General features: G+C 37.3%; 1 protein-coding gene across 10 annotated transcripts in view; it reads right to left on the bottom strand.

Annotated features, from left to right (window-relative positions):
• TBC1D19 (TBC1 domain family member 19) overlaps nt 1-15,579 on the bottom strand; it is a 211,270-nt gene that overhangs the window by 7,221 nt on the left and 188,470 nt on the right. For 7 of the 10 annotated variants that reach the window (XM_063723344.1, XM_063723346.1, XM_063723347.1 and 4 more), the window contains 3 exons: nt 13,144-13,227; nt 11,239-11,305; nt 10,877-11,019 (listed from right to left, as the gene is read on the bottom strand). In XM_063723344.1, coding sequence (XP_063579414.1) covers nt 10,901-11,019; nt 11,239-11,305; nt 13,144-13,227 — 270 coding nt within the window. In that variant the 3' untranslated portion in view covers nt 10,877-10,900. Of the gene's footprint in view, nt 1-4,420; nt 13,228-15,579 lie in introns of those variants that run through there. The other 3 variants (XM_054553797.2, XM_063723345.1, XM_054553801.2) reach the window with 3 other exon arrangements.

Here is a 15,579-nt window from a genome sequence, read left to right as displayed (position 1 = left end):
CTGTGTCATCTGATGGTGGAAGGGCAAAGAGTAGCCACCCTGAAAGCCCTTTTAGTAAGGCACACATGAAGCTGGAGCCCTCATAGCCTAATCATCTCTTAAAGCCCCCACCTCCCATACCATTATATTGGCAATTACATTTCTTTATTTCGTTCTTTTGAGACAGAGTCTCGCTCTGTTGCCCAGGCTGGAGTGTGGTAACACAATCACAGCTCACTGCAGTCTCCACTTCCTGGACTTAAGTGATCTTCCCACTTTAGCTTCCTGAGTAGCTAGGACCATAGGCGTGTGCCACTATATCTGGTTAATTTTTAAAAATGTTTTGTAGAGACAGGGTCTCACTATGTTGCCCAGGCTGGTCTCAAACTCCTGGGCTCAAGTGTATCTCCAGCCTTAGCCTTCCAAAGTGCTGGGATTACAGGTGTAAGCCACTGCACCTGGCCTGGCAATTAAATTTCAACATGAGTTTTGGAGGGTACAAGCTTTCAAATCATAGCAGTACTGCCCTAAATTATTAAAATGCAATTTACCAGTTCACAATACTAACATACTAAAAGAGAAAACTTATATGGTTATTCTCAATGGATACAGAAAAGTCATTTTTACAAAATTCAACCTTAGTTCCTAATAAAAAAACTCTCAGCAAACTTGGAATAGAAAGGAAATTCCTTAACCTTACAAAAGGTTGAAGCCTGCTGCTCATATGTAGTGGAGAAAGAATAAGTGCTTTCCTTCTTAGATTAAGAATTTGTGAGGGATGTCACTCTTACAATGTCTACTCAATGTTTTCTTGGAACTTTTAGCAATGCAAAAAGACAAGAAAAAAATAAAAGGTATTGATATGGGAAAGGAAGCAGTAAAACTGCCTTTATCAACAGACAATATTATCATTTATGTAGAAAATATTAGATAATCTATAAAAAAAGCTACTAGAACTAATAAGTAAGCTTATCAAGGTTTCTGGTTATAAGACCAATATACAAAAATCAATTGTATTTCTATATAGTATAACAATCCAAAATTGAAATTAAACAACAGTACTTATAATAGCATCAAAAATATGAAACCCAGGGAAAATTCTGACAAGAAATGTTCAAGACCAGTACACTGACAACAAATGCAGAGATATACCATGATGACATTGCTAAGTGAAATGGAAAAAGATCTAAATAGAGAGATATACCATGTTCACGGATTGGAAGATTCAGTATTATTAAACGGATTAGACTTTATTGTGGAGATTGACAAACTGCTTCTATAATCATGTGTCAAAAGCTGAACTAAGAGAGTGCTGATCTGCCAGGAATCAGAATAGCTGATTGAGGCGAAAAACTAAAATAAAAATAAGAGTCAAGCCTTTAGTCACTTGCTGTACTATGATGGTATAAGCAGTGTGCCACCTCCCTTTCATTTATTTTCCCTGTAAAACAGCTCTGGTTGAGGATCAGGCGGATCAGTGCAGTTGTGGGGAATGGTCTCAATCCCAAAGGAGCCCTGCCTCCCAAAAGGCTCCTGATGTATTATGGACCTGGGGACCAGGAGGTGAGAGAAGGGAAGGGGTAGGAGAAAAAAAGTACTGAGTATTGGGTTAGTGTGGAGAAAAGCATCAAGTGTCCCCTATTTCTACCTAGATAAGGAGATCTTAGCAGAGGCACCTGAGGAAGGCCTCTGCAGAAAGCCCCTGTGCAAGGCTTCTAATAAAGAGGCCTCCAGGCAACACGCTACCCAACTTCAAACTATGCTACAAGACTACAGTAACCAAAACTGCATAGTACTGGTACAAGAACAGACACATAGACCAATGGAACAGAATAGAGAACTCAGAAATAAGACCACACACCTACAAACCATCTGATCTTTGACAATCCTGACAAAAACGAGGAATGGGGAAAAGATTCCCTATTTAATAAATGGTGCTGCGAAAACTGGCTAGCCATATGCAGAAAATTGAAACTGGACTCCTTCCTTATACCTTATATAAAAATTAACTCAAGATGGATTAAAGACCTAAATGTAAAACCCAAAACTATAAAAACCCTAGAAGAAAATCTAGGCAATACCATTCAGGACATAGGCAAGGGCAAAGATTTCATGACAAACATGTCAAAAGCAATTGCAACAAAAGCAACAATTGACAAATATGATCTAATTAAACTAAAAGCCTTCTGCACACAAAATAAACTATTATTAAAGTGAACAGACATCCTACAGATTGGGAGAAAATTTTTGCAATCTATCCACCTGACAAAGGTCTAATATCCAGAATCTACAAGGAACATAACAAATTTACAAGAAAACAAACAAACAAACCCATTAAAAAGTGGGCAAAGGACATGAACAGATACTCCTCAAAAGAAGACATACATGTGGCAAACAAACATATGAAATAAAGCTCAACATTACTGATCATTAGAGAAATGCAAATCAAAACCACAATGAGATACCATCTCATGCCAGTCAGAATGGTGACTATTAAAACGTCAAAAGCAACTGATGCTGGTGAGGTTGTGGAGAAATAGGAATGCTTTTACACTGTTGATGGCAGTGTAAATTAGTTCAACCATTGTGGAAGACAGTGTGGTGATTCCTCAAAGACCCAGAGACAGAGCTACCATTTGACCTAGCAATCCCATTACTGGGTATATACCCAAAAGAATATATATCTTTCTATAATAAAGATACATTCATGCATATGTTCATTGCAGCACTATTTACAATAGCAAAGACATTGAATGAAACTAAATGTCCATCAATGATAGACTGGATAAAGAAAATGTGGCACATATACACCATGGAAACTATGCAGCCATAAAAAGGAATGAGATCATGTCCTTTGAAGGGACATGAATGGAGTTGGAAGCCATTATTCTCAGCAAACTAAAGAAGGAACAAAAAACCAAACACCGCATGTTCTAATAAGTGGGAGTTGAACAATGAAAACACATGGACACACAGCAGGGAGCAACACACACTGGGGTCTGTTGGGGGTGGGGGATGAGGGAGGGAGAGCATCAGGAAGAACAGCTAATGAATGCTGGGCTTAAAACCTAGGTGATGGGATGATCTGTGCAGCAAACCACCATGGCAGACGTTTACCTATGTAACAAACATCACATCCTGCACATGTACCCCTGAACTTAAAAGTTGAAGGAAAAAAAAGATGACTCCCCCCCACCCAGAAAAAATAAAGAGGGCTCCAAATGGAGGTACTTAGGTGAGGAATGCAGGCATGTGTAAGAGCATGGTCAGCCAGATGGGCCTGAGTCTGTGACTGCAAGATCCTTCAAGGACTACAATGCTCTGGCTGTGCACCAAGTCTGATGTGGGGGTAGTCAGCTTCCTCCCTTGAGACCTGCGAGGTAAAGCCTTTGTAATTGCCTATAGTAGGACCTGAGAAATCACATGTAGACTTTGGCCAGGAACCAGACTCCTTAATAAAGAGATGCAGAGAATCCACAATAGCCATAATTACTCAAAAAAAAAAAAAAAAAAAAAAAGTTGGAGGACTAAAACTACCTTATGTCAAATTCACAGGCATGAAGTTGTCCATAGTATTTTCTGTAGTTATATTATCTCTCTCATTTCTGATATTGGTAATATTTATCTTTTCTCTTTTTTTTCCTAATCAGTCTGGATAGAGGTTTACTAATTATACTGACTGCATTGAAGAACCAAATTTTTGTTGCAATGACACTATTGTTTTTGTTTTCCATTTCATTGATGTCTGTTCTGATCTTTATTATTTCCTTATTCTACTTATTTTGGGGTTTAATTTTCTCACTTTTTTCTAGTTTGAAAAATGTGATAAGAACACTTAACATGAGACATACCCTTTGAACAAAATTTTAAGTGTATAATACAGTATTGTTGACTATAGCACAATGTTGTGAAACAGATCTCTTGAACTTATTTATCTTGCATAACTGAAGCTTTATACTATTGAAAAACAATTCTTCATTTCACCCTCCCCCATCCCCTGGCAACCGCCACTCTACTTCTGAATTTGACTATTTAGATACCTTATATAAGTGGAATCATGCAGTATTTGTCTTTCCGTGACTGGCTTATTTCACATAGTATAACGTCATCAAGGTTTACTCATGTCATAGATGGCAGGATTTTCTTCTTTTTTAAGGCTGAATAATATTCCATTGTATGTATATACCACCTTTCTTTATCTATTCACTCATTTAGGTTGTTTCCATATCTTGACTACTAGGAATAATGTTGCAGTGAACATGTGTTCAAATCTCCTTGAGATCCTGATTTCAATTCTTTTGGATAAATATCCAGAAGTGAGATTGCTGGATTGTATGGTAGTTCTATTTTAACTTTTTGAGGAACCTCCACACTGTTTTCCAAGCAGCTGCACTATTTTACATTCCCACCAACAGTGTACAAGGGTTCCAATTTCTCAACATCGTTGCGAACACTAATCTTTTTTTTTTTTTGATAATAGACACCTTGACAAGTAGAAGGTGACATCTCGTTGTGGTTTTAATCTGCATTTCCCTGATGATTAGTGATGTTGAGTGTCTTTTCATATGTCTGTTGACCATTTGTATGTCTTTTAGTTTTTTAATAGAAACCAAGATCATTGATGTGAGATCTTTCCCCTTTTCTATAATAATATAGGTATTTATAGTACAAATTTCCTAGTAAATACTGCTTTGACTGAATTTCAAAAATTTTGATGTTTTATTTCCATTTTCATTCAGTTCAAAATACTTTCGAGCTTCCCTTTTGATTTATTCCTTGATCTATGTGTTATTTAGCAATCATTAGTATCCTCAATAGTTCAAGATTTTTCCAGATATTTTTGTTATCAATTTCTAATATTACTCATTGTAATCAGAGCACATACTTTATATGGCTTGAATCCTTGTAAAATTGTTGAGACCTGTTTTTTGGCCCAAAATATATTTTATACTCACAGAAGTTCTGTCTGCACTTGAGATTAATGTATAGTTTGCTGTTGTTGGGTGGGGTGTTCTATAAATGCAGTTAGACGTAGTTGGTTAATAATGTTGTTCTTCTGTTATCGAAAATTAGTCAGATTTCAACACCCCTTTATCAATTATTGGTGGAATAGGTAGAAAAATCTAGAAGAAATAAGAACTATAGATTTTTCTACTTACTCATTCTACTAATAATTTAAACAGGTTGTTGAAATCTGATTAATTATAGCTTTGTCTGTTTTTCCTTGCACTTCTATCAGTTTTGCTCCATATATTTAGGAACTCTGTTATGTGCATAAATGTTTAGCACTATGCCTTCTTGATGAATTCACCTTTAACATGATAACGCTTGCTGCTTTGAAATCTCTCTAGTTTACTTTTGATTAGTGGTAGCATGATCTTTTCTCACCCTTTTACTTTTAACCTAATTGTGCCTTTATATTAAAATGGGTTTCTGGAAGGGAGTATATAGGTAGGTCTCATCTTTTTTAATCCAATCTGACAATCTCTGCCTTCTAATTGAAATTTTTGTATTTAGATTTTTTATTTAATGTGATTATTGATATGGTTGAGTTTTAATCTACCATGTTGTTGTTTTTTTCTATTTTTCTCCATCTGTTTTTTGTTTCCTTTTTATCCTTTTACACCATCTTTTGAAAACATATTTTTATGATTCCATTCTATCTCCTTTATTAGTTGTAACTCTTTGTTCTTTTATTTTAGTGGTTGTTTGAAGATTCAAAAAATATACGTATTTAACTTCTCACAGTCTACCTTCAGGTGATATCATACCATGCATATATAGAATAAGAACCTTATGGCTGGACTTGGTGTCTCATGCCTGTAATCCCAGCACTTCTGGAGGCTGAGGAGGGTGGATCGCTTAAGCTCAGAAGTTCGAGACCAGCCTGGGCAACATGGTGAAACAAGTCTCTGCAAAAAAAATACAAAAATTAGCCAGGTATGGTGGCGGACACCTGTAGTCCCAGCTACTCCCTGGGAGGCTGAGGTGGGCAGATTGCTTGAGTTCAGGAGGTTGAAGCTCCAGTGAGCTGAGTTCACACCACTACACTCCTGGCTGGGTGTGACAGCAAGCCCCTGTCTCAAAAAAAAAAAAAAAAAAAGAACCTTAAACTATATATTTACATTTTCTAATTCTACTTGCTGTTGTGCTATTGTCATACGTTTTACTTGTACTTCTATATAAATCTCATGATTTATTATTTTTGCTTTACATTGTTTATTTTTAAAATAGATTTAAATAATAAGAAAAAAGCCTTTCTATTTACCCACATGGTTATTATTTCTAGTGCTCTTCATTCTTTTATGTAAATACACATTTCCTTTTAGAGCCATTTTTCTTCTGCTTGAAGGACTTCATTTACCATTTCTTTTGAGGCATGTCTGCTAGCAAAGATTTCTTTCAGCTATTGTAGGTGTGAGAAAAAATCTTTATTTCATATTCATTTTTGAAAGATGTTTTCACTGGATAAAGAATTCTAGATTGACAACATTTTTCTTCCAGTGCTTTAAAGACATCGGTCTACTGTCTTCTAGCTTGTAATATGTTGTCATCCTTAATCCTGTTCCTCTCTCCAGGACAGGACTTCTTGGGCTGCTTTTAAGATTTTCTCTTCATAACTAGTTTTAGCTAAATTTATTATCATGTGTCTTCTTGTAACTTTCTTCATGTTTCTTCTGCTTGGGGCTTGTTGATCTTCTTGGACATGAGAGTTTTAATTTTCATCAAATTTAGAACATTTTTGCCATACTTTTTGAGATATCCTCCCCTGCTTCCTTTGGAGATTTCAATTACAAGTATATTAGGTTGTTTAAAGGTGACATACAGCTAATTGACTATCTTTTTATTATTTTATTTTTAGTTTTTAATCTCTCTGTATTTCATTTTGGATAGTTTCTATTGCAATATTTTCATGATTCACTAATCTTTTCTTCTAAATTGTCTAATCTGCTGTTAAAATAAGCAGTTCCTTTTCATCTTAGACACTATTTTTTAAATCTAGAAGCTTTTTAATATCTTCCATGTCTCTACTTAACATGGCCAATTTTCCTCTGGCTTCTTTAACAAATAGGACAAAGTTATAAAAAGTAATGTTCTTGCTTATACATTCTATCATCTGTGTCATTTACAGTCCCTTTTGATTTATTAATTTTGTTCCTATCATGAGTCTAATTTTCCTGCTTCTTTGCATGTCTGGTAATTTTTTATCAAATGCCAAGTATTGTACATTTTACTTTGTTTGAATGCTGGATATATTTGTATTCTTATAGTCTTGAGCTGTGCTGATATGGGGTTAAGTTACTTGGCAGTCATTTAATCCTCCTGAGCCTTGCTTTTAAGCTTTGCTAGGTAGGACCAGAACAGCATCTAGTTTAGGATTAATATTCCTTCCTGAGGCAAAACCCTTTTGAGTATTCTACCCATGAATGCTGGTAGGAATAGCCACTCTTCCTGGCCTGTGTGAGCTCAAGAGATTACTCCCTTTAATCCTTCTGAGTAATTCTTTTTCAGCCTTGGATAGGTTCCTCATGTACATGTTCTGAGGAAAGCTCCCAGCTCAAAAGTTGAGGGGATCTTTTGCAGATCCTTAAGAGTTCCCTCTCTGTGCATCTCTCCCCTCTCTGGCACTCTGTCTTGTGAACTCCTGTCTTGGCCTCTTGGAACTCCCAATCCCATCTCTTCAATTCAGCAAGAAAACCAGGTTCCTCCTTCTTATGTTGCATCATGGAAACTTTCCACAAGCAGCAAGTTAGGGCAACTGTAAGGCTCACTGTCCTTAGTGCTTGATGTCCCATATCTTGAGAACTATTATTTTGTATAGTCTAGATTTTGAGTTGTTTCAGATGAAGGGTAAATGGGTAAATTTGATTCTGGTTACTCCATTGTCTTAATCGGTGCAAGCTGCTATAACAACATTTAGCAGCAGGGTGGCTTAAACTACAGAAATTTATTTTTCACAGTCTGGAGGCTGGGAAGTCCAAGATGAATGTGCTGGCAAGGTAAAATTTATGCTGAGACCTCTAGTCTTGCCTTCTAGTGCCGCCATCTTGTTGTGCGCTCACATAACCTCTTCCTTGTGTGTGAGAAGAGTGAGAGGGGAGAGAGCTATGTTCCATCATGGTGGCTCTACCTTGATGACTTGATTACCTCTCAAAGGCCCTGCTTTCTATACCATCACATTGGAGGTTAGGCCTTCAACATATGACTTCCGGGAGTGGGGCACAAACACTCAGTCCATCTCGGACAGAAATGGAAATCTATTCAAATGGTGTTTTGAGGAAGACTATCTCTGTAAGATATTAATAGTTTGTGTATATGCAATGCTGAGAAACTGTGGGATAAATAGAGTTATTCAGGTTGTTTATTGCAGGAATTCTCAGAGTATATAATGGACTAATGTGTAGTATAAATCTCCATGAGAAAAATGCAGCACAAAACATTTCATTTATTTATTTTTTATTAATCAATTGACTGAGATAGAGTCTCACTCTGTCACCCAGGCTGCAGTGCAGTGGCATGATCATGACTCATTACAGCCTTGAACTCCTGGGCTCAAGCAACCCTCCTGCCTCAGCCTCTCAAAGTGTTAGGATTACAGATGTGAGCCTCCATGCCTGGTCTCGCAGATTTATTGCTCATGAAACCCTAAAAATGGCAGAGCATTTCTGATGCGTCTTATTGTTCTGAGCTTGCTATTTTATGCATTACTACGTGTCTATTAATTGTATGTCCCTTGATGATAAGAATAGATTCCTTCTTCTTCGTAAAGTGTTTAGTATTAAATATTCTATATGCATTATCTCATTTAACCTTTAGAGTAACCAGACCTATTTGGTACTGATTTACATTTTACAGATGAAGAAATCAAGGCTTAAAGGTTAAGTAATATTACCAATGTCACACAGTTAGTAAATAGTGGAGCTGGGATTCAAGTCCATGCCTGGTAAAATCTAAACAAAAAATATGGGTATATTGTGAAAATATTTGTTTGCAACAGTAGTGACTATTCCTTCTGTCTCCAGTCCAGGTGTTACTAATATGCATAGTTCTCTACAAAGCATGGGTGTAGAAACTCTCCCCTCCTCTTTCAACTACCTCCCTCACATGGCATAGGTGTCTGGTGGTTACTTAGGAGTGGAGAAAGACCTGAGAATCTGGAAGGTGTCCTCACACAGTGGTTGCGTATTTATATTGGTAAGAGAAGTCTAGAAGGTCAAGCAAGGTATTGTTCCTATTCTCTGGCTGAGGCCACTCAACTTGTCTTAGGGCTGAAACACTGGGTTGGCCTTCTGTTGAGGAGAGTATAGTTCCTGTTCCTCATACAGTGCTCCATTACAACGTTTCTGTATTTGGCCACCAGCCTGGCATTATTCAGACCTCTGACAGAGTTGGGGAGCACTCTCAGGGTGAAGTTCTATTTGCCATCCTCAGACTCAAATCTTTCTTTCCAGACATGTATTCAGTTCTTTCCTCTTTCTTTAGGCTCTCACACATGAAATACTCATTCATCTACTTTTCTCCTACACTAGGGGAGGAAATCCATCAACATAAAAAACAGTATGCCTCTCTCCATATCTCTGTTTTCAACATACACTCTCCCCACCTCCCCACTATGGGTCAGTCCATCACCCAAGTCTTGGCAGTGTATCGTGCATGTGTTATGGGTGCAAATTAAGTTGTGTATCGAAAAGAATTTGTTGCTTTATATTTCAAAAAAACTTTGCAGTGATTCCATTTATAAAGGAGGAATTATTTTGTCTGAAGATAATCCCTCCCCATGCCCGAAGTAAGTAGAAACAACAAATAGGCAGAAGTCAGAAGAGAGGAGAACCAAATTCACCAGATGAGAAAAAATAGGTGAGTCACCAAACTAGTGTAGTGATAGAGCAGAGACTAGCACAACTCCTGCTAAGAAGCAGCTGACTTTGATTAGACCATATCAGGCTGCCTGAGGCAGTAGGTGCCCCTCCCCAGAGACAAATGATCTAGACCACAGCAGTAAAGTTTATTGCTCAGTCACCTCTGAGGAGATGGTTCATCTACACATCCCCGTTTATTCTACTCCTTATCAGAACTTACTCTCTAGGCATCAATTACCTAAAAACTTTCTTCCCTTAATCTGACCTAATTTGCTCCCCACTTCTCTCATCCCCAAATTCCCCTCCTTAATAAACCATCTCCCCCTACCTGTTTGGAATTCCCAACCCCCAATATGAGTTCATTAAAATCCTGGGTTTTTCAGTCTCTTTTCTGGAGATCTATTCACAGTCTCACTTAACTAAAAGCAGGCTATATCTTGGGGACATGGTTTCTCTGAAACCCTTTCAAACTTTTTTTCTTTCCTCCCCGAAAGTGCTTCAGCACCAACCTTACTCCTCAATGCCAATTTTAGAGTGTTATTCCTCCTTCCTTCTTGCAAACCCCCTCTGCTCCTTTGAGGCTCATGCCATCTGGTTCTACTACTCTTCCGCCTCCACGCTGCTGTCGCCTACTAGTAGTCTCTGGGTCTTTCCTCCTCATTCTCAGGGAAGTGAGCTTGCAACTCAGTTTTCTTCTTTATTCCTACCCTACTCCTATTGTCCTTTGTGGCTGCAACATGTATGCTCATGATTCATCTAACATCATGGACTCTTGGTTTTTTGACTTCCTCATATTTTCAATGATATTTTCTTCTACCCTATTTCAGCTATCCATATGCCTTACATTTTTACATCAACAAAAATGGCACCATCTCCAAAATTTCAAATGCAAATATCACATTCTGACTACCAATATTAACCTTCCACGTTATGTGCCTTCAAAATTACCCTTCTCTCAGAAGTGCTTTTATTTTTTTGGTGTAACCTTTAATCCATTCACCCCTCTTTATCCATATCCATCACCAAACCCTCCTTACCTTTTATTTCTCTTCTTTTCTAGTTTATATTCCATGACCCATCATTATAGGTTCTTCCTTGCAAACCTCAACTTCTTTGTTCTGTTGAATGAGATTTGGAATCCAATAAACTGCACTCTTCTTCCTGCCTGAGTTCAGCAGTACTTGAGAGAGAAAATTAAAATCTAGGCTGATGAAAGCAGATGAAGATGATATATCATCTTTCTTACTGCTAAAGTTAATCCCAAGGAATATGACTTAGTTTTACAGCAAGGACTTTTAAAAACTGAGTTAGTCACGGGCTCCTCAGCTTTTAAAAACTGAGTTAGATACAGGCTCCTGAACAACTACAGCCATCTCCTCCCCCATCCCCAATTCCATACCATGGGATCTGGACTCTGTAAAGCTCAGGGAATAGAGGAGCAGTGCAGAACCGTTCACTGTGGGCAGCTGGATTCCGTGAAAAAGATGAGAGAAGGAGGTTGGCTTTAAATGCTCACTGTCATATCCCGACCTCATCAATAATATAATTCATTCTTCTCCAGGGGAGGAGGGAGTGAGGGCCAGCTATCAGCCAAAATATTACATTGATAAATATTTTAAAATACTTGTTAAACTTATTCAAAAAAGAAGTACATTTCATTTAAAATTAGGTGAACTGTAACACTTCTATATTTGATTGCAACTTCTAGTCAGCAAATAAGAAATGAAAAAGAACAGGCATACATATTTGAAAGAAGCAAAATTGCCTATTTATAGATAACATACTGTACGTCACCTAGGGATGCTGCAAAAAAGGATAGTAGAAGTAGTAAGTTCAGCAAAGTCTCAGGACACAAGGTCAATTACACCAGCGAGCTCCTTCCACACAGAAGAAAACATTAGGACTTGGTGATATACTTCCCCTAACACCCCTCTTCCTCTATCACACTTGCCCAACTTTCTGTGGTCTTTTCCCTGTCAGCACCAGAACAGAAGTTTGTATTCAAGATACTTTTATGTATTTTATCTTACTTGTGTAGACCCAGAAAATCTGAGACAGGTCTCAGTTAATTTAGAAAGTTTATTTTGTCAAGGTTGAGGATGTATGCCCGTGACAAAGCCTCAGGAAGTCCTGATGACATGTGCCCAAGGTTGTTGGGATGCAGCTTGGTTTTATACATTTTAGGGAGGCATGTGCCATCAATCAAGTACATTTAAGAAAGACATTGGTTTGGTCCAGAAAGGTGGGACAACTCAAGGCGGGGACGCTTCAAGGCTATAGGTAAATTTAAACATTTCCTGGTTGATGGCTGAGTTTGTCTAAAAACCTGGGATCAATAGAATGTTTGGGTTGTGGAGACCAAAGTTTTATCATGCAGACGAAGCTTTTAGCTAGTGGGCTTCAGGGAGAACAGGCTGTAAAATGTTTCTCATCAGACTTAAAGTCTGTGTTGATTTTAATGCTGGAGAGGTATAGTGAGGCATGTCCGACCCCCACTTCCCTTTATGGCCTGAACCAGTCTTTCAAGTTAAATTTTAAGAGCCCTGGCTGAGGAGGAAGTCCATTTAGATGGTTGGGAGGTCTTAGAATTTTATTTTTGGTTTACATTCGATCATTATCAAAATCACACAAGAGAAACTAAGACAGAATCAACTATTTTATAAAAAGGGTTATTAAAACAATGTGAATTTGTTATTTTCATATGTTACAGTTAATACAGTAAACTTAATTTAGCTGCGAGGAGACAGATTGTCTCTTATTGCTGTCACAAACTATGACCCACATAGGAGCTCAAAACAATACAACATTATTATCTTACAGTTCTGGAGGTCAAAAGTCCTACAATCAAGGTGTCAGTAGGGATGCATTCCTTCTGGAGGGTCATGGGAGACTCCATTTCCTTCCAGCTTCTAGAAGCTGCCTGTATTCCTGGCTCATGGCCCCCTCCTCCATTTTTAAAGCCAGCTGTGTGACACCTTCAAATCCCTCTGTGACTCATACCCTCCTGTTTCTCTGTTTCACTTTCAATTATAAGAACACTTGTCATTACATTGGGTCCACCTGATAATCCAGGATAATCTCCCCATCTCAAAACTGTTAATAACATCAGCAAGTCCCTTTTGCCGGTAAGGTAACATATACAGTTTTCAGGAATTAGAACATGAATATCTTTGAGGAACCATTATTTTTCGTATCACAGGAAGGATGGCGCCATTACTTTAAGAAAGAGGTGCTAAGATTCTATTGTCATAGGGGGTACTGTCTCTTACCACATTTGATACTGAAAAAGCAATCACACGAATACCTGTATACATTGAAGGTCCAGCACAGTACCTTGCTCAGAGTAAGTATTCAATGTTTGTTGAGTAAGTATAGGTACACCACATATCTAAGAAAAAAGTTTTAAGGATAAAGAATAGTTGAATAAGTAATTAAAAACCATTTTCCAATTAATATGACAAACGCATTGATAATACCTGAAGCCAACTGTTTAAGTTAAAAGGATAATTTTAAGAAGCCATGTGAATGATCAGCAACATAAAACTTAATCTATCTTCTCTGTATGTCAATATTGCTCCCCACCTCCTTCTGAATCTGTCTCACTTTCCCCTACTGTTTTTATTTATTTATTTATTTTGAGACAGAGTCTCACTCTGTCATTCAGGCCAAAGTGCAGTGGCGCAACCTCAGCTCACTGTAACCTTCATCTCCCAGGTTCAAGTGATTCTCCTGCCTCAGCCTCCTGAGTAGCTGGGATTACAGGCATGTGCCACCATACACAACTAATTTTTCTTTTTTTTGTACTTTTAGTAGAGACGGGGTTTCACCATGTTGGCCAGACTGGTCTCGAACTCCTGATCTTAAGTGATCCGCCCACCTCGGCCTCCCAAAGTGCTGAGATTATGGGCGTGAGCCACCGTGCCCATCCTCCCCTACTGTTTTATAGTTAAATTGGCCAAACTACTGTTTATAAATATTGAAAAATATTTGTTAAACTTATTCAAGAAATAAGTACATTTCCTTTAAAATTAGGTGAGCTGCAACACTTCTGTATTCAATTGCAAGTTCTAGTCAGTGCATAAGAAAAGAAAAAAAAGCATAGCTATTTGAAAGAAACAAACAAAATTTTATTTATTTATGGTTGACATACTGTATATACGGAAAATCCCAGGGAGGCTACAAAAAAGGATAGTAGAAGTAGTAAGCTTAGCAAGGTCTCAGGATACAAGGTCAATATAAAATATCAATTGTATTTTACATCTTAATAACAAAAGATTGGAAATTGAAATAAAAATACCATTATTTAAATACAATAGCATCAAAAAATGTGAAAGAATTAGGGATAATTTTAACAAAATATGTGCAAGAACTGTACACTGAAAACTACAAAATATTACTGAGTAAAATTAAAGCAGATCTAAATAAATGGAGAGATATGCCATGTTTATGGATTGGGGGACTCAACATTGTTAAAGATATCAATTATTTCCAGGCTGATCTATTAAGCCAATGCTATCTCAATAAAAATTAACGCAGACTTTTTACTTCTTTTGGTGCAGATTAAAAAGTTCTTTAGAAATGCGAAGAAGTTAGAATGGCCAAATAATTTTAACATACGTGAATAAAGTTAGAGGACTTACACTACCTGATTTCAAGATTTACTATAAAACTACAAAAATCAAGAAGAGTGCAATATTAAAATTAGGTTAGACAAAAATTCATGAACAGAATAGAGGGTCCAGAAACCAGCCCATATACATAATCAGTTAATTTTATACAAAGGTACTGATGTAAAAGGGAAAAGACGGTCTCTTCAGCAAATGATTTATATCCATGTGCAAAAACAAAACCTCAACCCTTAACTTGCACCATACACAAAAATTAACTTGGAAAAAAAGGAATCATAAACCTAAATGTATGAGTTAATCCTTAAAGTTTCTAGAAGAAAACATAGGGAAAAAAATATTTGTGACTTTGACTTAAGCAAAGATTTCTTGGAGAGGAAGCCAAAAATTTAAACCATAAAAGAAAAAATAGATAAATTGGACCTCAACAAAATTAAAACTTTTTCTCTTTAAAAGACAGTTAAGAATATTAACTATCTCATGGTTAAGCAAATTAACTATCCTATAGGCTGGGAGAAATTTTTGCAAACCATATGCTGCATCCAGAATAAAGACTCTTTACAACTTTGTTTGTTTTGAGACAAGGTCTCCCTCTGTCATCCAGGCTGGAACGCAGTGGCGGGATCACAGCTCACTGCAGCCTTAACCTCCAACCTCAAGCGATCCTCCCACTTCAGCATCCCCAGCACTCCCACCAGTAGCTGAAACTACAGGTGTGCACCACCATGCCTGGCTAATTTTTTTTGTATTTTTTGTAGGGACATGGTTTTACCATGTTGCCCAAGCTGGTCTTGAACTCCTGGGCTCAAGCCATCTTCCTGCCTTGGCCTCCCAAAGTGCTGGGATTATAGGTGTGAGCCACCACACCTACCCTATAACTTAGTAAGATCATTGATTTAAAATGGACAAAAGATTTAAACAGATACTTTACAAAAGAATATGTATAAATGGAAAATAAGTATGAAAATACGATCAATATCATTAGGAAAATACAAATTATAACTACTTATTAGAATGACTAATATGACAACACCAAGTGTTGGTAGTAAGGATTGGGAAACACTGGAACTCATATACTGTTGGTGGCAACATAAAACAGTAGAACCACTTCAGAA

Source organism: Pongo abelii, chromosome 3 (assembly GCF_028885655.2).
Source record: "Pongo abelii isolate AG06213 chromosome 3, NHGRI_mPonAbe1-v2.0_pri, whole genome shotgun sequence".
Lineage (NCBI taxonomy): Eukaryota > Metazoa > Chordata > Mammalia > Primates > Hominidae > Pongo > Pongo abelii.
The sequence above is the reverse complement of the archived record's forward strand: the minus strand, read 5'-3'. Positions and strand labels throughout refer to the sequence as shown.